The 22,610-nt window shown below is 47.0% G+C and overlaps 1 protein-coding gene across 1 annotated transcript; it reads right to left on the bottom strand.

The window, feature by feature from the left end:
* Nucleotides 1-254: 254 nt before the first annotated feature.
* On the bottom strand, nt 255-12,150 carry LOC106564965 (retrovirus-related Pol polyprotein from transposon 412). The gene is given in 4 exon segments (XM_082958902.1): nt 255-4,798; nt 4,800-4,839; nt 4,842-10,796; nt 11,182-12,150. Coding segments are annotated over 3 exon segments (4,317 nt in total). The 5' UTR covers nt 6,820-10,796; nt 11,182-12,150; the 3' UTR covers nt 255-2,499.
* Between the last annotated feature and the right edge of the window lie 10,460 nt (nt 12,151-22,610).

Genomic DNA, 22,610 nt, shown 5'->3' with positions numbered 1-22,610 from the left:
TGGAGTCCACCTGTGGTAATTTCAATTGATTGGACATGATTTGGAAAGGCTATCTGACTATATAAAAGGTACCACATTTGACAGTGCATGTCAGAGCAAAAACCAAGCCATGAGGTTGAAGGAATTGTCCTTAGAGCTCCGAGACAGGATTGTTTTTTTTCTTCATATACTTGCTAACATTTCTAAACTTGTTTTTGCTTTGTCATTATGGGAATTGTGTATAGATTGATGAGGCACAGATCTGAGGAAGGGTACCACAAAATGTCTGCAGCATTGAAGGTACCCAAGAACACAGTGGCCTCCATAATTCTTAAATGGAAGAAGTTTGGAACCACCAAGAGTCTTCCTAGAGCTGGCCGCCCAGCCAAACTGAGCAATCGGTGGAGAAGGGCCTTGGTCAGGGAGGTGACCAAGGACCCGATGGTCACTCTGACCAGAGTTCCTCTGTGGACATCGGAGAACGTTCCAGAAGGACAACCATCTCTGCAGCACTCCACCAATCAGGACTTTATGGTAGAGTGGCCAGACAATAGCCATTCCTCAGTAAAAAGGCACATGATAGCCTGCTTGGAGTTAGCCAAAAGGCACCTAAAGGACTCTCAGACCATGAGAAACAAGATTCTCTGGTCTGATGAAACCAGCGAAGAGCCCGGATCTCAATCCCATTGAGCACGTCTGGGACCTGTTGGATCGGAGGGCTAGGGCCATTCCCCCCAGAAATGTCCGGAACTTGCAGGTGCCTTGGTGGAAGAGTGGGGTAACATCTCACAGCAAGAACTGGCAAATCTGGTGCAGTCCATGAGGAGATGCACTGCAGTACTTAATGCAGCTGGTGGCCACACCAGATAGTGACTGTTACTTTTGACCACCCCTTTGTTCAGGGACACATTATTCAATTTCTGTTAGTCACATGTCTATGGAACTTGTTCAGTTTACGTCTCAGTTGTTGAATCTTGTTACGTTCATACAAATATTTACATGTTAAGTTTGCTGAAAATAAATGCAGTTGACAATGAGGACATTTCTTTTTTTGCTGAGTTTATTTCCATTGTTAGTGGTCAGTTGACCATCTTGTCAATATAATAGCTACTCTATGGTGAAAGTGATGACCCTTCTGCTTTATTATCATTTTACTTTTATTTAAATAGACAAGTCAGTTAAGAACAAATTCTTATTTACAATGACGGCCTAGGAACAGTGGGTTAACTGCCTTGTTCAGGGGCAGAACGACATTTTTACCTTGTCAGCTCGGGGATTCGATCTAGCAACCTTTTGGTTACTGGCCCAACAATCTAACCACTAGGCTACCTGCCGCCCCATATACTTTCTCATATTCTTGTGAACGGGATTTATTTTAGATCAAGATATATTTATTTTTATGGATGCATTTACTTCTACCAAATGCCTTATGAAAATGTTCAATTGTGTTTTCATATGACCAAAATCTTCATAAAAGGCATCTAGTAGAAGTAAATTAATAGAGCCCTCAATGGAAAGCCGTGGATCAGAAATAATATTATGTAATTTTTTTCCATATCACTTTTAAGCCCTATTTGCATAGGAGCAGTATTACTAGAACCAAAGTAAGGGTGACCAGACGTTTTTGGTGGCCTGTCCCCGGCAATGTCCCCATTTTTAACTGTGCGTTAAAAACAGATTGCAAAGTGAAATAATATTTTACGTGGCAAGAAAGACCGGGCAGCAGAGCCTACCGGTTAACGTCTCAATTGCGTTGTGCTTAATTTGTCCAGCAGAAGGGCTGCTCGCTATATCAGCTTCATTCACTCTTCTTCTTCTACCAACTACTTTCTCGCACTAGTTTTAGAAAACAAAGCTGTGGAAAACTCATCCAGAAGCTAGTAAGTGAATCAACATCACCACAAACGTCTTTTCAAGCAAGGTAAGTTACAATTGTTTGAGATACTATCTAATGATGTTATAATGTCACAATTTATTATATAGATAGATGATCTGCTTTATAAGGTTATGCTTGCTAACATTAGCTATGTCGACTAAGTTATCTAGCTACTGTGATGGTAGCTAGGTTCAAAAACGTTCACATATAAACATGCAGTGGACGGGCTATTTTGAAAATATGATTATATTGTAATGACCCGGCTGGGTCATAAAGGAAAAAGAGACGGACTCTAGGTGTGCAGATCAGAACACAGGTTTATTCCTAAACTGGGCTATTGTTCAGGCCACAGCCCACGCCGCTAAATGCCGAACGTACACAACTATACCAAGTCTAATTAATGTTTACTCCCATAGGAACAGATCAAGGCCCCGAACAGAAAGAGAGAGAAGATGAGACAGTAATCCCTATTTATCATTTCCAAATCCCGCGGGATTACCCATCATACCCCCCCAACCTTTCCCTCTGTCCTGACATATTTAACCCCTGCTAGTAGCCATGAGAACCATAACACACCCACAAACACAGAACACAATACCGGGTCGTTACATAGCCCCCCCCTTTCTAAACCCTAGCCCCTAGGGTTACACAACAAAATCCTTAAAACGACCCGGAGGTCGCATCAGTCTCTTGGGCCTCCCCGTGGCTCTCACCGGTGAACCCCCAGAACACTCATCTGCCCCAATGTCATTTCCAGCGCCCTCCGAAGAAGCAGCCCCCATCCCAGGCTCAGGTTGCGCTAGAGTCTCCTCGTTAGACTGTTCCCGTGGGCTCACATCAGAGACCTCACTCCCATTTCCTACCGTTTTCCTCCCTCTGTAGGGTGCCAATCGGTCCCGGTGGACCACCACCTTCCTGCTCCGTGGGGGGACCTCCACCCGGTACGTCACCTCCCCCACTCTCTCTATCACCAGACACGGCCCCACCCATGCACTGTCCAGCTTTGGGCACCGCCCCTTCTTGCGCGTGGGGTTGTGAAGCCACACACATTCTCCCGCTCCAAAGTGCCTCCCCCTAGCGCGCGAGTCGTAGTGGCGCTTTTGGCGCACCCCTGCGTTCTCGAGTTGCTCTCTTGTGAAGGTGTGAGCCGCTTCTAACCGGTTCTGCAGACGACACACATAGTTCGGGCCAGGCAAAACCCCGTCGTCATTATCAGGAGGGTGGCCAAACGTCAGTTCGGCTGGGGTGCGCAACTCACGACCTAACATTAGTAGCGCTGGGGAGCACGCAGTCGATTCTTGAACAGCCGACCTACATGCCATAAGAATAAACGGTAAGTGGGTGTCCCAATCTCTCTGGTGTTTTGAGGTAACGATGGCCAGCTGCTGTGCTAACGTTCTGTTAAATCTTTCCACCAGCCCATCACTCTGGGGGTGAAGCGGAGTAGTGCGCGTCTTCTCCGCGCCTAACCGTCTACACAACTCTGAGAACACCCGTGACTCGAAGTTTCTCCCCTGGTCGCTGTGAATAGACTGTGGCACCCCAAACCGACTGATTATTCCCCCCACCAACGCATCAGCTACTGTCTCTGCCTCCTGGTCTGGGAGAGCGTAAGCCTCCGGCCACTTGGTGAAGTAGTCCATAGCGGTTAGAATCCACCTGTTACCTCTGTCTGTGGTTGGAAACGGCCCCACTATGTCTACCCCCAGTCTCTCCATGGGCTCCCCTACTGGGAATTGTTGTAGGAGGGCGTGTGACTGACCTGGAGGTCCTTTTTTAGCAGCACACTCGTCGCACTGCCTACAAAAGTCCTCAACATCCCTCCTGTGCCTGGCCCAATAGAAGCCTTTACGCATGCGCTTTAACGTTTTGGAGACCCCAAAATGCCCTGCGCCAACTCCCCCATGAAGCTGCTGTAACACGCTCCCCTGCAGCCTTTTGGGCACCACTACCTGCCACGTAATTTCTCCAGTCGCTGGCTTTTTCCACCCCCTCTGGAGCACTCCCTCAGCCACTCTAAGGACTGTGAATTTAGCCCACAGTCCCTTGGTGACTGGTGATAGAGGGGCTACTTCCCCCCACGGCGGTCGTCTTCTCTCTTCCACCCACCGCAGCACAGGACGCAGCTCTGCGTCCTCCTCCTGGCGACGCCTCCACTCCCCAACGTCCACAGCCTCAAGCTCCCGGCACTCTGTCACACTCAGCTGACTCACCGTGGCGGTGACTCCCTCCTCCCTGCACAGTTCTCTCTCTCGCTCCACCCGTTTGGCGCAGTACCCACAGCCATCCTCAGCACACGGGCGGCGGGACAAGGCGTCTGCATTGCTGTGGCGAAGGCCGGCTCTGTGCTCCACCTGGAAGTCGTAGGGTTGCAGCTCCTCCAGCCAGCGGGCAATCTGACCCTCTGGCTCCTTGAAGGAGAGAAGCCACTGCAGGGCGGAGTGATCCGTCCGGACCACAAACGGCAGGCCCTCCAGGTAGTACTTGAAATGGCGTACTGCTGCCACGACAGCCAAAAGCTCTCTCCTTGTCACGCAGTAGCGTTTTTCAGCCTTATCAAAAGTCCTGCTGTAATAAGCTACTACGTGTTCCCCATCAGGACCACGCTGAGCCAGCACAGCCCCCAAACCCTCATTGCTTGCGTCGGTGTCCAGGATGAACGGACGGTTCGGGTCTGGTGAGGCCAGGACAGGGGCCTCCATCAGGGCACGTTTGAGAGCCTCAAACGCCCGCTGGTGCTCTTCGGTCCACTGAAAAACAGTGTCCTCCTTGAGAAGGTGGTTCAACGGAGCCGCTACCCCCGCAAACCCCTTCACAAACCTACGATAGTAGGATGCCAGCCCCAGGAAGCTCTTAACCTCTTTTTTTCCCCCTGGAACTGGCCACCCCCTCACAGCCTCTACTTTGTCTGGCATCGTGCTGATGCCCTCACCACCCGCTGATGCCCAGGAACGCCACCTCCCTTTGCATGAAATGGCACTTTCCGGATGTAATTTTAGCCCCGCCCCCGAGATCCTCTCTAACACTCGCCTAAGTGCCCCCAGTGCCCCCTCAAACGATGTGCCGTGCACCAATATGTCGTCTAGGTACACAACACACTCGTCTCTCGGAACCCCCGCCAGCACTCTGTCCATGAGCCTCTCAAAGGTGGCAGGAGCATTACAGAGCCCGAAGCACAGCACCTTGAACTGCCAATGGCCCCTATCTGTGGAGAAGGCCGTTTTTTCACGTGCCCCTGGCGAGAGGGGCACCTGCCAGTAGCCACTGCGCAGATCAAGGGAGGAGAACCACGAGGACCCTCTCACGTGGTCTAGCGACTCATCAATCCTCGGTAGGGGATAAGAGTCTTTAGTGGTGACAGAATTTAGGCCCCTGTAGTCAACACAAAACCTAAGTTTACCCCCTTTCTTAGGCACCATGACGACCGGCGCGGACCATGGGCTATCTGATGGCTCAATGAAATCAGCCCGCAACATGTCAACAATAGCTGTGTCTGCTGCTTCCCTCCTGGCAAGGGGAATACGACGGGGCCGAATTTTAATGGGTCGGGCGTCCCCAGTGTCTATTTCGTGCTGAACTAGGTGCGTTTGTCCTACCTCATCTTCCCCCCAAGCGAAGCTATCTTTAAAGTCCAACAGCAGCTGCTTTAACTGTCTCTGTTGTCTGTCATCCAGACCCTGACAGTTCTTCAGCCACACCGCCTCGACGGCGTCGATAGCTTCCTCCTTCCCCCCGTCGGGCTGATGGGGTGAAGGAGCCAGTGTGTTTTGGGCTACTGAGCTGCCTGTGCTTGCACCATGATGGGGAGTGAAGGCCGTCGCCGCCGGAGACAGCTGCTGGAATGGCACAACGACCAAGGGAGCAGCCGGGATGACCGGTGGAGTTTCTGCAAGCTTGGAGGAAGACGGAGGGACAGCCCTGCCCCCTGCTGGCTCTCCCGAAGGCGACATTCCCACTGTGGGCCCCCCCGACAGCCTCAAAGTGCCCGACGCTAAGTCCAACTGAGCCCCACAGTTTTTCAAAAAGTCCATTCCCAGTATACAGGGGTCCTGCACCGCTGCTACCCACGCCAGACACCCCACAGTTCTCCCCCCCACAGTCACAGATAGCTGACACTTCCCTAACATGGGGGCTAGCTCCCCCGTGACAGTCCGTAGCTGGACAAGGGTCGGCTCCACCCGCACCCCAACAGGTAGTATGTCTGGTCTCACCAGGGTTACTGTAGAGCCCGTGTCGACCAGGGCCAAACATTCCACCCCCTCTACCTTGACGATGACATTGCAGAAGTCCCCAACGGTGGTACGTCCCACCACAACTACCGGACTAGGAAACACGGCGGCAGCTACACCCTGGGGGAGCAGGTCCCCACCCTCTTGTCTGCGCTGCTGGGTACCTCTTTTGCTTACAGTGGGTTTTGGGGGCGGGGGGGTGGGTCCGCGCTGCCCCCTGCGCGAGAACCCGCCGTCGTTTCCCTGGTGACGGGGGAATCTGCCACACTCCCGCTGAATGTGGCCAGGCTGGCCACAACCCCAGCAGACAATAGGAGTTGAGCTGACACTGCGACGCTGCCTGGAGCCCCTCTCCATGACAAGCGAAGCAGTCTTGACTAGCCCGCCCAACTCGTCGACCCACTCTGGTTTCGTGACCCCTGGCACCCCAGCCACCACTGCTCTCACCTCTGGTTGACTGGCGACTTCCACTCTCACTCCCTCACCCCAGATCAGCTCCCTCTTCCTAGCTATCTCCACTGCAGCCCGCAGAGATGGTGGGTCCGCCATCTGAACATGCTTACCCAGTTCGGTGGAAGAGAGCGCTCTAATAAAACTGTCCCATGCCAGCTCGTCTTGCACCCCAATCGGCATAGTTGCATAAGCCCGCCTGGTCAGGCTCAGAATACCACTTGCCAACGCCTTTAATGATTCCCCCTGAAGTCTCTTTTTGTTACTCAGTTCAATCCGCAGCATGTTGGGAGGAAGACTGGATAGGAGGAAAGGTAAAGATATGATTACAGAGCCTGCCAATTTATTATTCCAAACAATGTTTTGAGATAAAATACAAAAAGGAGGCAAGCAATGGGAATCTGTTAGCTAAAATATTTTATCTAATAGTGTAGTATTTATTATTAAAGATTGGAGAGGAAGGAGAAGGAAAAATTATGGGAGTAAAGAGTGAAGCGAGGAGAGTAGAAGAGTGAGGTGGAAAGGTAAAGAGACGGAAAGGAAGAAAGAGCAAAGAAAATAAAAAGTTGAGTAAGAAGAGTGACACAAGGAGAGTGAAGAAGAGCAGACAGAGGAGGTACAATGGCTCTTTCCAAGAAATGGAAATGTAATTTTAATGACATGATGAGAGAATTTCCATTTATACGCTCAGGTCAAGACGATAGAATGGTTAACTGCACCCTTTGTAATTCCTCTTTTTCAATTGGCATCGGGGGAAGAACGGCAGTGGTAGAACATCAACAGAAGAAAAAGCATAAAGCCTCTCTGATTGCCCGTGTTGGTATGCCCTCTGTCACCACATTCTTCAAGAAGGTAGCGCCTTCCCAAGAAGAATATGATTTAGCTGTGCAGGAGGGTGTCTTTGCATACCACACTATGTGACACAATCATAGTTACAGATCTACGGACTGCACAGCACAACTGACACAGAAGCTTTATAAGCTGAAGTTTACATGTGCTAGGACAAAATGTGAAGACATAGTGAGTAACGTGTTAGCACCATGAGCAACTACTTTGGTATCACAGGACCTAGACCAGGTTGAATTTGTGTCCCTGTCCATTGATGCGTCCAATCACGGACATGTAAAGCTGCTGCCAATATTAGTCAGATATTGTAAGATACATGATGGCAGCACATTGGTGGAAACAAAACAGCTCGATTTTGTTGAATTGAAAGGAGAAACAGCAGAGGAAATTGTAGCTGAGGTCCTGGTGGTCATCCAAAAATGTAACCTGGAAAAGAAAGTCGTGGCATTCTCTGCCGACAACACAAATACCAACTTTAAAAAAAATCCTCTGCAGCGGGAGGTGATTGGCTTAGGTTGTCCTGCTCACATCATTCATAACATGGCCAGAACAGCTTTGGATATGATTCCCCTTGATGTTGAGTACCTGCTCAAAGATATTTTGATATTTTCACCGTCAGAGTAGAAAGACTGAAGAGCTTTTGTGAGTTTGTTGGCCAGGAGAACCATAACATTTTAGGACACAGCGATGTTCGCTGGCTGTCCATGCTCCCTGCTCTAGAAAGAGTGCTGAAAATGTATGTGCCATTGAAATACTTTTTTCTTTCTGAAGACTTGTTGTCCTCCGAACAATGTTCGAAGATCCACTGACTGAACTTTGGCTGGCCTTTGTCCATGGAAACTTGACCGTATTCAGTGACACGATCAAGATGCTTGAAGGCCAGGACAGCTGTGCTGTGGAGTCAGCTGCAATTCTGAGAAACATTGAGGCAAAATTGACTGCAAGGCGTGAAGACAACTTCATTACAGTTTTGGTCAAAGGACTTCTAAGAGAGCTAGAGGGAAATGGAGCAATGTCTAAAGTGAGCATTCTCAAAACATCACAATCATTCTTCACTACGGCTGTCAACTACTTGCAATCATGGGGAAAGCACACAGATAATCTAAAATATTTACATTGTCTCCTTTTAAAAAGGCAACCTCAGCGTGAAGAGATCCAGAAGGCAGCAGGCACACTGCAGGAAAAATGCCCCATGTGACCATCAATGAAGATGCATTGTTTTACGAGGTTACTGGCCTACAAGAGTTCCTAAAGGGGGGGATTGCTTGAAGAATGGAAAACATCTGAGAAAGTAGTCAGAAATGGAGCATGGTGGTTACCCACTTCAAAGAGAACAACATCCCACACACTAACCTGGCTAGACTGGCATCTGTTGTCATGTGCTTACCTGGAAGTAATGCACCAGTCGAGAGTGTGTTCTCTCAAATGAATGATATATGGACAGCAGCAAGAAATAGGTTCACTGTTCCTACCATCAAGGCAATGCTTATTGTGAAGACAAACTTCATCCTCCCCTGCCAGGAGTTTATGGAGAAGCTGGCCAAAGACAGAGCAATCCTGATAAGATACATTCTTCTGAGAAATATACAGATTAGGTTGGTATAAGTATATTATGTAGTTACCAACCTCATCACTGTCTTATGTTAAGTATTTCACATATACTATTGTCTGTTTTTCAATTTTGCTCATGTTCTCTTCTGCTCTTATTCTACCAGGACCACTGAATGGCTGTTCAGATTGGACAGTTCTGTCTTGTCTGTAGTGTTTCTGTAATATAGTTTTCTCTATCACAGTGAGCCTGTTAGATTAAATACATGAAACCGGAATTGTCCCCCTTTTTTTATTTCATAGATAATAACATTGGATATTTTATTTATATATTTACCGCTGAACTGGAAATGTCCCCGGTTTTAATTTCAGAAATCTGGTCACCTTAAGTGTCGATTTCATCCCCCCCAAAAATCTAAGTAACAAACTCAAAGGTTGAGTGTTAATTTAATGTTCAAAGCATCCTGAATACACCTGACCTATATTTTTTATTTTCCACCCTAGTCATAGGCCTAAGCTATGTCAAAATACGTAGAATGGCAGGAAATTCGCTTTAAAAAAAAGTTAAATATTCCCCAATCCCCTGTCTAGGGGTTGTGCCAGGGGGCAATGAAATTCACAACGCAAATCTCACTCTAACGCTTCGAACACACCGACTGCGTCATTGCGTTTCGATACACCAGAAGTACATTAATTTCCAATGGAACGCTGAGTTTGCCTTGCAGCATTGCGTTGCAGAGGCAGTTGCCGTGCGTTCTGTGTGGTGCATACGTTTGATTTATCGAACGTATGCATCAAATTGTATGCGTAGACTTGACAGAAAGTAGCAAAATGTGAATGTTGAATTTTTGTTGCACACATATCCAGTAAACAAAAATGTGGGATTACATAATAAAAAGTTTGACTGGAGAATTTTTTTTATTCATTTATTTGCCAAGTATATTATTTATTCGATGACATCCACAAATTAATTGTGAGAGCATATAATATAATTTCCCTCCAAACTGCAGCTTTGGAGCGAAATGCATAATAGTCAAGATAGCAGAGTCGGCTCTTTCAACAATGAGACCAACATTGAGGAAGGTGGTCTTGATCACGCTGTTGGGCCGGGACCAGCCCCGCCGAAAGCGCAGGTCTGTGTGGGTCCAGAGATGGTTAAAGTCCCGAAAGAAGGCAGGGGAGCTCCACCGTCTCATTCAAGAGCTTCGACTGCTTGGAGAGGAATTCCGAAGTTACTTTCGTCTGGACCGAAGCCAGTTCGATCACCTGCTTCAGATTGTTGGAGCCAGGATCATCCGGATGGAAACCAACTACCGGGAGTCCATCAGCCCAGTTGAACACCTGCCAATTTGTCTCCGGTAAGCAACATTCTAGTACATTTTTAAAGCCTTTGATACCATAATTCAAATCAAATTCAAATCAAATTTATTTATATAGCCCTTCGTACATCAGCTGATATCTCAAAGTGCTGTACAGAAACCCAGCCTAAAACCCCAAACAGCAAGCAAAGCATGTGAAAGAAGCACGGTGGCTAGGAAAAACTCCCTAGAAAGGCCAAAAACCTAGGAAGAAACCTAGAGAGGAACCAGGCTATGAGGGGTGGCCAGTCCTCTTCTGGCTGTGCAGGGTGGATATTATAACAGAACATGGTCAAGATGTTAAAATGTTCATAAATGACCAGCATGGTCAAATAATAATAATCATAGTAGTTGTCGAGGGTGCAACAAGCACGTCCGGTGAACAGGTCAGGGTTCCATAGCCGCAGGCAGAACAGTTGAAACTGGAGCAGCAGCACGGCCAGGTGGACTGGGGACAGCAAGGAGTCATCATACCAGGTAGTCCTGAGGCATGGTCCTAGGGCTCAGGTCCTCCAAGAGAAAGACAGAAAGAGAGAAAGAGAGAGCATATTTAAATTCACACAGGACACCGGATAAGACAAGAGAAATACTCCAGATGTAACAGACTGACCCTAGCCCCCCGACACATAAACTACTGCAGCATAAATACTGGAGGCTGAGATAATTGATTGATATTTGATCAAAACAATGTATGTGCAACCTAGCTATGTTCATTAGGACTATAACTTTTCCCAAAGTTGGTTTAGAATAATTTTTTTATTATGCAATGTTACCAAATGAAAAGAAAATTGGGGTGCCTTCTGCTCTGATGAAGGTAGGCTAGTCTTCTCCAGGACCCATTGTTGTGGGTCACGTTAACTAGCCACATCTGGCACATGCCCACTACTAAACTGACCTGGCAATCCTACACTTGTCTCCAAGCAGATTTTTTTGTGTTTATGTCCCTGTAGCTGTCAGCAGTTGTGTCAAAAAGACACGGTTTTGAGGATACTGCGAAAATGATTCTCTCCTCCATGTGTCCGAACGCATGCGACCATCTGCAAAAGATACAGACGACACACAATTAATGTTCTCCTTTCCCCCTTCTGATAACCAGGCGGCGAATCGCATCTCTGCATGTCTGTCAGACATATCAGTGTGGATGACGGATCACCACCTCAAGCTGAACCTCGGCAAGACGGAGCTGCTCTTCCTCCCGGGGAAGGACTGCCCGTTCCATGATCTCGCCATCACGGTTGACAACTCCCTTGTGTCCTCCTCCCAGAGTGCTAAGAACCTTGGCGTGATCCTGGACAACACCCTGTCGTTCTCCACTAACATCAAGGCGGTGACCCGATCCTGTAGGTTCATGCTCTACAACATTCGCAGAGTACGACCCTGCCTCACACAGGAAGCGGCGCAGGTCCTAATCCAGGCACTTGTCATCTCCCGTCTGGATTACTGCAACTCGCTGTTGGCTGGGCTCCCTGCCTGTGCCATTAAACCCCTACAACTCATCCAGAACGCCGCAGCCCGTCTGGTGTTCAACCTTCCCAAGTTCTCTCACGTCACCCCGCTCCTCCGCTCTCTCCACTGGCTTCCAGTTGAAGCTCGCATCCGCTACAAGACCATGGTGATTGCCTACGGATCAGGCCCTACACCCAAACAAGGGCACTGCGTTCATCCACCTCTGGCCTGCTGGCCCCCCTACCTCTGAGGAAGCACAGTTCCCGCTCAGCCCAGTCAAAACTGTTCGCTGCTCTGGCACCCCAATGGTGGAACAAGCTCCCTCATGACGCCAGGACAGCGGAGTCAATCACCACCTTCCGGAGACACCTGAAACCCCACCTCTTTAAGGAATACCTAGGATAGGATAAAGTAATCCTTTTAACCCCCCCCCCCCCCCCCCCCTTAAAAGATTTAGATGCACTATTGTAAAGTGGTTGTTCCACTGGATATCATAAGGTGAATGCACCAATTTGTAAGTCGCTCTGGATAAGAGCGTCTGCTAAATGACTTAAATGTAATGTAAATGTAATACCTGCATCAGTATTGTTGCCTAGCGCGCAAAATGTTACGTAGCAGTGATGCAATGACGCAGTCGGTGTGTTCGAAGCATAAACTTTCTTCAAAAGTTGGCAGCCCTGAAAGCAAACGTTTCTAGCTATGCCAGGAAAAATCGGGCATCATCCGCTCGTTGTTATTCATGTGTCCAAATTAATGTGAATAGAAAGCAGCTTAAACAAACGCAAATGTAGCTACCAGCTGCAGAGGTCGTGCCTGTGTTAGCCGTAGCTAGTTGGCTAGCTAGCAAGCAAGGGGCAAGAACGTTGCCAGTGACAATGGAACATAGCTATAGAGAGAACAACTGCCTGGGCAGCGTCCATAAAAATCGAACGAACGACTGGGTCGCGTTTAGTAACCAAAAGATGACAAAGCATGAATTATCTTGCAAAAAATAACGTTTTTTTCTTTTTCTTTCGGTGAGTACATTGGTATTGTTTTATTTGGCAACTGTGTTATATACGCGTTATAAAGTCCTGAGTTCTGTACATTACCTTGGAAATATTGTCGGCGTTTATCCCTTACATAATTACATAACCCTATCCCCCGGTAGAACTCTACTAGCTACATACGAACCAATTCCACATAGTTTTATCTTCGGGGTGATCCGCAACAATCTCCGTAGCCGATCATTCTCCTCCTGGTACTCTGCCACCGTTTTCTCAACTGCCGCGAAAATCTCCAAGGCAGACGCTGTTAAACGCTCATTTAAAAACTCACGAAACGACTGTAGTTTAGACATTTTTCGACTGAGAGGTGGGTAGTCGGCCTAGTCCGTTCAGTCAGTGGGTCTTCAGTCCGCAAGGAATTTTCATAACCAAAACAAACTAGTCTCTAATTCTACTTCCTTTTACTACTTCTTTGGGTTTCATGACGAACTACAAAGGGTGTATTGTTGCCACCAACTGGACGGGGGTGAAAACATTTACAAAATAAACAATTCGATAGGGGAAGGGAAAATACATTTGTATCAACACAAAACTGCAAAAAAGTATTAATAAAAAATATATACATTCCCACATCTGCAGTCATTTGAAAACTCAAATACCCTGCTCAGGATCTGGGAACTGAGAGGGTGGGACTGCATGAGACAGTAACACACATGCATGCATACTCCCAGATGTTGTTGGTGTACCAGCCATACAGTAACCAACTATTAACAAGTTTACCATGGCAGACATCCGTTTCCCTTCACACCAATACATATCAGTTGTTCATGCGATGTCACCATAACTCTCACTCGTTACAACATATGCTTTACCATATTTATTTAAAAGCTCACATTTTCTTTCTCCTAGGAATCATCTTTTATGCAGTGCAAGTGAAATGGATAACCAAACACGTCCGCTGTTGCTGCATTGAATAATACAATTGCCCTGCAATCTGATATCTTGTGCTTTCTGTCCATTCCTTTGAAAGGAAGTGGATTGTCCTATGGGAAATTCTCTTTTCCTGTAACTGAGGTGCAGTGACCCTTTGCCGCCCTAGCTGACATCACCCAGGTGGGTGCTAAACAATGTTTGAGAAGTACCTGCCCACAGAGCCTACAAAGAGGCTGGGGATGGCAATTAATTCACTTGAAGTCAACTAGTGAATAGACAATGTCAGGACGAGGCCAGTAAGCCATGGTCCACCTTCCTTATCTCCCACAGTATTTAGCCAACCCTTACCATCAAGGCCAGTACTGGGCCTGGCTGAGATATGTAGGTGAAGGTGAGGCCCCTAACAGAGTGCCTTCGGAAAGTATTCAGACCACGTGACTTTTAACCAAAAAATGTGTTACACCCTTATTCTAAAACGTATTAAATAGTTTTTTTCCCCCTCATCAATCTACACACAATACCCCATAATGACAAAGCAGAAACAGGTTTTTAGAAAATGTTTGCTCATTTATAAAAGAAAAATATCAAATTTATATAAGTATTCAGACCCTTTACTCAGTACTTTGTTGAAAAACCTTTGGCAGCGATTACAGCATCGAGTCTTCTGGGTATGATGCTACAAGGTTGGCACACCTGTATTTGAGGAGTTTCTCCCATTCTTCTCCGCAGATCCTCTCAAGCTCTGTCAGGTTGAATGGGGAGCGTTGCAGCACAGCTACTTTCAGGTCTCTCCAGAGATGTTAGATGGGGTTCAAGTCCAGGCTCTGGCTGGGCCACTCAAGGACATTCAGACTTGTCACGAAGCCACTCCTGCATTGTCTTGGCTGTGTGCTTAGGGTTGTTGTCCTGTTGGAAGGTGAACCTTTGCCCCAGTCTGAGGTCCTGAGTGCTCTGGAGCAGGTTTTCATCTGGGATCTCTTTCTACTTTGCTCCGTTCATCTTTGCCTCGATCCTGACTAGTCTCCCAGTCCCTGCCGCTGAAAAACATCCCCGCAGCATGATGCTGCCACCTCCATGCTTCAACGTAGGGATGGTGCCAGGTTTCCTCCAGACATGACGCTTGTCATTCAGGCCAAAGAGTTCCATCTTGGTTTCATCAGACCAGAGAATCTTGAGGTACCTTTTGGCGTGCCGTAATGTGCCTTTTACTGAGGATTGGCTTCTGTCTGGCCACTCTTACATAAATGCCCGATTGGTGGAGTTTGTTGAACACAGTTAAAAAATTGCTATTTAAAAGCATTTTGTTGTGTGACATCCTGAATTTAAAATGGATTAAATTGAGATTGTGTCACAGGCCTACACACAATTGCATCATCTGGGGATCTGTTGGGGAGGTATGCAAATTGGAGTGGGTCTACAGTGTCATGTAATAGTATTCCACCTTCCTCCTATATTGTCCTTTTGATATTTAATGTCTACGTAAATGTGCAGACCTGATCTACAAAAAGAGCCAACACAGACTGTACTTTCTCAAAAAGCTGGGATCTTTTAATGTAGACTCTACTATACTGACTCTGTTTTACAAATCTTTCATTGAGTATTTTAACTTTTTGTATTGTTTGTTGGTTTGGCAATGCCACTGTCAGCCAGAGAAATATGTTGAGAAGGATTATCACCACACCATGCAAGGTACTTGGAGTCAAACAGACAGGCCTGGATGAGATCTTTAAGGTCAGGGCCCTCCGTAAGGCTCACAAAATCATTTTAGACCCAAGCCACCCCCTGTACCTGGACTTTGAACTACTCCCCTCTGTGCGCAGGTATAGGGCACCCCTCAGCAGGAAAAACAGAACTAGACAATAATTTGTGCCAGGTGTGATATCCCTCCTAAATAGCTTGGGCTAATGTTCCTATCAACTCAGTAAGGCCAGCAGGCTAGTCTTTTTTTAAATTGTATTTATTGGTATGTAACTGTATGAAAGTATTTTCTGAAGGCTTTAAGTATACTTAAGTATACTTTCCTGCAACCCGCCTCACCCAATGTGGTATGGATCTGCTATTTTTATTCCTTATTACTGGAACTTCCATCAGGAGCTTGCCAGCTGACAAGCTACTAGTCTTTGTTGGCTAGCGGTCTTCACCTTTTTTCTCTGTCACCAGCCAACACCTGTGATTGCTTTATGCCTCTCTCTAATGTCAATATTTATTTATTTTTGTTAATTTTATTTCACCTTTATTTAACCAGGTAGGCAAGTTGAGAACAAGTTCTCATTTACAATTGCGACCTGGCCAAGATGAAGCAAAGCAGTTCGACAACATACAAAAACAGAGTTACACATGAAGTAAAACAACATACAATCAATGATACAGTAGAAAAATAATAAGACTATATACAATGTGAGCAAATGATGTGAGATAAGGGAGGTAAAGGCAAAAAAGGCCATGGTGGCAAAGTATAGCAAGTAAAACACTGGAATGGTAGATTTGTTATTTGAAGAAAGTTCAAAGTTAAAATATAAATAATATGGTGCAAAGGAGCAAAATAAATACAGTAGGGGAAGAGGTAGTAGTTTGGGCTAAATTATAGATGGGCTATGTACAGGTGCAGTGATCTGGGAGCTGCTCTGATAGCTTGTGCTTAAACCTAGTGAGGGAGATAAGTGTTTCCAGTTTCAGAGATTTTTGTAGTTCGTTCCAGTCATTGGCAGCAGAGAACTGGAAGGAGAGACGACCAAAGGAGGAGTTGGCTTTAGGGGTGACCAGAGAGATATACCTGCTGGAGCGCGTGCTACAGGTGGGTGCTGCTATGGTGACCAGTGAGCGGAGATAAGGGGGGACTTTACCTAGCAGGGTCTTGTAGATGACCTGGAGCCAATGTGTTTGGCGACGATTATGAAGCGAAGGCCAGCCAACGAGAGCGTACAGGTCGCAGTGGTGGGTAGTATATGGGGCTTTGGTGACAAAACGGATGGCACTGTGATAGACTGCATCCAGCTTGTTGAGTAGGGTATTGGAGGCTATTTTGTAAATGACATCGCCGAAGTCGAGGATAGGTAGGATGGTCAGTTTTACGAGGGTATGTTTGGCAGCATGAGTGAAGGATGCTTTGTTGCGAAATAGGAAGCCAATTCTAGATTGGAGATGATTGATGTGAGTCTGGAAGGAGAGTTTACAGTCTAACCAGACACCTAGGTATTTGTAGTTGTCCACAAATTCTAAGTCAGAACTGTCCAGAGAAGTGATGCTGGACAGGCGGGCAGGTGCAGGCAGCGATCGGTTGAAGAGCATGCATTTAGTTTTACTTGTATTTAGGAGCAGTTGGAGACCACGGAAGGAGAGTTGTATGGCATTGAAGCTCGTCTGGAGGGTTGTTAAAACAGTGTCCAAAGAAGGGCCAGAAGTATACAGAATGGTGTCGTCTGCGTAGAGGTGGATCAGAGATTCACCAGCAGAAAGAGCGACATCATTGATGTATACAGAGAAAAGAGTTGGCCCAAGAATTGAACCCTGTGGTACCCCCATAGAGACTGCCAGAGGTCCGGACAGCAGGCCCTCCGATTTGACACACTGAACTCTATCAGAGAAGTAGTTGGTGAACCAGGCGACGCAATCGTTTGAGAAACCAAGGCTACTGAGTCTGCCGATGAGGATGTGGTGATTAACAGAGTCAAAAGCTTTGGCCAGGTCAATGAATACGGCAGCACAGTATTGTTTCTTATCGACGGCGGTTACGATGTCGTTTAGGACCTTGAGTGTGGCTGAGGTGCACCCATGACCAGCTCTGAAACCAGAATGCATAGCGGAGAGGGTGCGGTGGGATTCGAAATGGTCATTAATCTGTTTGTTGACTTGGCTTTCGAAGACCTTAGAAAGGCAGGGTAGGATGGATATAGGTCTGTAGCAATTTGGGTCAAGAGTGTCACCTCCTTTGAAGAGGGGATGACAGCAGCTGCTTTCCAATCTATGGGAATCTCAGACGACACGAAAGAGAGGTTGAACAGGCTAGTAATAGGGGTTGCAATAATTTCGGCAGATAATTTTTAAAAGAAAGGGTCCAGATTGTCAAGCCCAGCTGATTTGTAGGGGTCCAGATTTTGCAGCTCTTTCAGAACATCAGCTGAATGGATTTGGGAGAAGGAGAAATAGGGAAGGCTTGGGCGAGTAGCTGTGGTGGGTGCAGTGCTGTTGAATGCAGTAGGGGTAGTTAGGTGAAAAGCATGGCCAGCCGTAGAAAAATGCTTATTGAAATTCTCAATTATAGTGGGCTTATCGGTGGTGACAGAGTTTCCTATCCTCTGTGCAGTGGGCAGTTGGGAGGCGGTGTTCTTATTCTCCATGGACTTTACAATGTCCCAGAACTTTTTAGAGTTTGAGTTGCAGGAAGCAAATTTCTGTTTGAAAAAGCTAGCCTTGGCGTTTCTAACTGCCTGTGTGTATTGGTTTCTAACTTCCCTGAAAAGTTGCATATCGCGGGGGCAGTTCGATGCTAATGCAGAATGCCACTGGATATTTTTGTGTTGGTTAAGGGCAGTCAGGTCTGGGGAGAACCAAGGGCTATATCTGTTCCTGGTTCTAAATTTCTTGAAAGGGGCATGCTTATTTAAGATGGTGAGGAAGGCATTTTTTTTAAATAACCAGGCATCCTCTACTGACGGGATGAGGTCAATATCCTTCCAGGATACCAGGGCCAGGTCGATTAGAAAGGCTTGCTCGTTGAAATGCTTCAGGGAGCGTTTGATAGTGATGAGTGGAGGTCGTTTGACCGCTGACCCATTACGGGTGCAGGCAATGAGGCAGTGATCGCTGAGATCTTGGTTGAAAACAGCAGAGGTGTATTTAGAGGGCAAATTGGTTAGGATGATATCTATGAGGGTGCCAGTGTTTGCGGCTTTGGGGTTGTACCTGGTGGGTTCATTCATAATTTGTGTGAGATTGAGGGCATCAAGCTTGGATTGTAGGATGGCTGGGGTGTTAAGCATGTCCCAGTTTAGGTCACCTAGTAGCACGAGCTCTGAAGATAGATGGGGGGCAATCAGTTCACATATGGTGTCCAGAGCACAGCTAGGGGCCGAGGGGGCTCTATAGCAGGCGGCAACGGTGAGAGACTTGTTTTTGGAGAGGTGGATTTTTAAAAGTAGAAGTTCAAATTGTTTGGGTACAGACCTGGATAGCAGGACAGAACTCTGCAGGCTATCTCTGCAGTAGATTGCAACACTGCCCCCTTTGGTCGTTCTATCTTGTCTGAAAACGTTGTAGTTAGGGATGAAGATTTCAGAGTTTTTGGTGGACTTCCTAAGCCAAGATTCAGACACAGCTAGGACATCCGGGTTGGCAGAGTGTGCTAAAGCAGTGAATAAAACAAACTTAGGGAGGAGGCTTATAATGTTAACATGCATGAAACCAAGGCTATTACGGTTACAGAAGTCATCAAAAGAGAGCGCCTGGGGAGTAGGAGTGGAGCCAGGCACTGCAGGGCCTGGATTCACCTCTACATCCCCAGAGGAGCAGAGAAGAATGAGTATGAGGGTACGTCTAAAAGCTAAAATAATTGGTCGTCTGTGACGTCGAGAAAAAGGAGCAGGTTTCTGGGGGCGATAAAATAGCTTCAAGGTATAATGTACAGACAAAGGTATGGTGGGATGTGAATACAGAGGAGGTAAACCTAGGCATTTAGTGATGATGAGAGAGATATTGTCTCTAGAAACATAATTGAAACCAGAAGATGTCATAGCATGTGTGGGTGGAGGAACTGAGAGGTTGGATAAGGTATAATGAGCAGGGCTAGAGGCTCTACAGTAAAATAAGCCAATAAACACTAACCAGAACAGCAATGGACATGGCATATTGACATTGAGAGGCATGCTTAGCCGAGTGATCAAAGGGTCCAGTGAGATTCAGACAGCTAGCCGGGCCATAGGTAGCAAGCTGGTGGGAGGTCTGTTTTTAGCCACCTCGTGCGTTTCCGTCTGTGGATTAGTGGGGTTCCGTGTGGAAGGGGGGACCAGTCCAAGTTGGCAAAATAGTTATAGTGGCCCAAGAAAAGTGTCCGATAGACCTATTCAGATCGCAGCCGATAAGACAGCTAACGATTAGCGGGCCATCAGGTTACGTCGCGACGGAGGGGCCAGTTGGATAACTCCCTCGGGCAGATAACGTCAGTGGTCCAGTCGTGAAGGCCCGATGGGGCTCCGCATCGGCAGTAAAACGGGTCCGTATAGGTGATTGTAGCCCAGGAGACACTTCAGCTGGCTAGCTCAGGAATAGCCCAGGAGTGGCTGACGGAACTCTTCAGCTGGCTAGCTCCGGAATAATGTGTGTTAATTCCGGGACCGACGTTGCCAATACTCACTCAGGTAGCAGCTAGTTAGCTGCAAGATCCAGGTGTAAATGTCCAGAGCCTGCGGTAGAAATCCGGGGAAAGGAGAGAGAATAGGTCCGGTATGCTCTGGTCTGAGTCGCGCTGTACAAAGACTGGCGATAGCTTTTCGAGCTAATGGATATCTGAGGACCGCTAACCGTGGCTAGCTGAACTCCAACGTTAGCCAGTGAAAATGGCTAACCTCTGGCTAGCTTCTGTTGTGGATTTCAGATTTGAGGTAAATAATACTTTATTTTTTAAATTGGTGAGGCGGGTTGCAGGAGAGTGCTTTGAGGTTGAGTTTTTATAAGAAAAAATGTAAAAAGATATGCAAAGAAAAATATGTATATATATATATATATATATATACACGGGACACGACGAGGAGGGTAAAGGACGTTTGAACTGCTACGCCATCTTGGAATGTACAAATATGCCTTGTCTACTGCTGTCTTGGCTAGTTCTTATTGTTTTATTTCACTGTGGAGCGCCCGGTCCCGCTCAACATGCCTTAGATAGCTCTTTTGTCCCACCCCACACATGCGGCGAACTCACCTGGCTTAACTGGTGCCTCCAGGGACAACCTCTCTCATCACACAACGCCTAGGTTTACCTCCACTGTAGTCACATCCTACCATACCATTGTCTGTACATTATGCCCTGAATCTATTCTACCATGCTCAGAAATCTGCTCCTTTTTTTCTCTTTCCCCAACGCACTAGACGACCAGTTCTTATAGCCTTTAGCCGTACACTTATCCTACTCCTCCTCTGGTGATGTCGAGGTTAACCCAGCCCTGTAGGCCCCAGTTCCACTCCTACTCCCCAGGTGCTATCAATTGTTGACTAATGTAACCGTAAAAGCCTTGGTTTCATGCATGTTAACATCAAAGCCTACTCCCTAAGTTTGTTTTTTCACTGCTTTAGCACACTCCACCAACCCTGATGTCCTAGACGTGTCTGAATCCTGGCTTAGGAAGGCCACCAAAAATGCTGAAATTTCCATCCCCAACTACAACATTTTCCACCAAGATAGAACTGCCAAAGGGGGTGGAGTTTGCCTGCGGAGTTCTGACATGCTATCCAGGTCTGTGCCCAAACAGTTCGAGCTTCTACTTTTAAAAATCCACCTTTCCAGAAATAAGTCTCTCACCGTTGCCGCTTGTTATAGACCCCCCTCAGCCCCCAGCTGTGCCCTGGACACCATATGTGAATTGATTGCCCCCCATCTATCTTCAGAGTTTGTACTGTTAGGTGACCTAAACTGGGATATACTTAACACCCCGGCAGTCCTACAATCTAAGCTAGATGCCCTCAATCTCACGGAACCTACCAGGTACAACCCTAAATCCGTAAACACGGGCACCCTCATAGATATCATCCTGACCAACCTGCCCTCTAAATACCCCTCTGCTGTCTTCAACCAGGATCTCAGCGATCATTGCCTGCGTCCATAATGGGTCTGTGGTCAAACGACCAGCCCTCATCACTGTCAAATACTCCCTAAAACACTTTCTAATCGACCTGGCCCGGGTATCCTGGAAGGATATTGACCTCATCTCATCGGTAGAGGATGCCTGGTTGCTTTTTAAAAGGGCTTTCATCGCCATCTTAAATAAGCATGCCCCATTCAAAAAATGTAAAATTAAGAACAGATATAGCCCTTGGTTCACTCTAGACTTGACTGCCCTTGACCAGCACAAAAACATACTATGGCGTACTGCATTAGCATCGAATAGCCCCCGCGATATGTAACTTTTCAGGAAAGTTAGGAACCAATATACACAGTCAGTTAGGAAAGCTAAGGCTAGCTTTTTCAAACAGAAATTTTCATCCTGTAGCATTAATTCCAAAAAGTTCTGGGACACTAAAGTCCATGGAGAACAAGAGCACCTCCTCCCAGCTGCCAACTGAGGCTAGGAAACACTGTCACCACCGATAAATCCACTGTAATAGAGAATTTCAATAAGCATTTTTCTACGGCTGGCCATGCTTTCCACCTGGCTACCCCTACACCGGTCAACAGCTCTGCACCCCCCACAGCAACTTGCCCAAGCCTCCCCCATTTCTCACCCAAATCCAGATAGCTGATGTTCTGAAAGAGCTGCAAAATCTGGATCCCTACAAATCAGCTGGGCTAGACAATCTGGACCCTCTCTTTATAAAATGATTTGCCGCAATTGTTGCAACCCCTATTACTAGCCTGTTCAACCTCTTTCATATCGTCTGAGATCCCTAAAGATTGGAAAGCTGCCGTGGTCATCCCCCTCTTCAAAGGGGGAGACACTCTAGACCCAAACTGTTACAGACCTATATCTATCCTACCCTGCCTTTCTAAAGTCTTAGAGAGTCAAGTTAACAAACAGATCACCGACCACTTCAAATCCCACCGTACCTTTTCCGCTATGCAATCTGGTTTCCGAGCTGGTCATGGGTGCACCTCAGCCACGTTCAAGGTCCTAAACAATATCATAACCGCCATCGATAAAAGACAATACTGTGCAACCGTCTTCATCGACCTGGCCAAGGCTTTCGACTCTGTCAATCACCACATTCTTATCGGCAGACCCAATAGCCTTGGCTTCTCAAATGCCTGCCTCGC

The sequence above is a fragment of the Salmo salar genome, chromosome 12 (genome assembly GCF_965601325.2).
Source record: "Salmo salar chromosome 12, fSalSal1, whole genome shotgun sequence".
NCBI lineage: Eukaryota > Metazoa > Chordata > Actinopteri > Salmoniformes > Salmonidae > Salmo > Salmo salar.
Note: the sequence above shows the minus strand (reverse complement) of the source record. Positions and strands in the feature narration are given on the sequence as shown.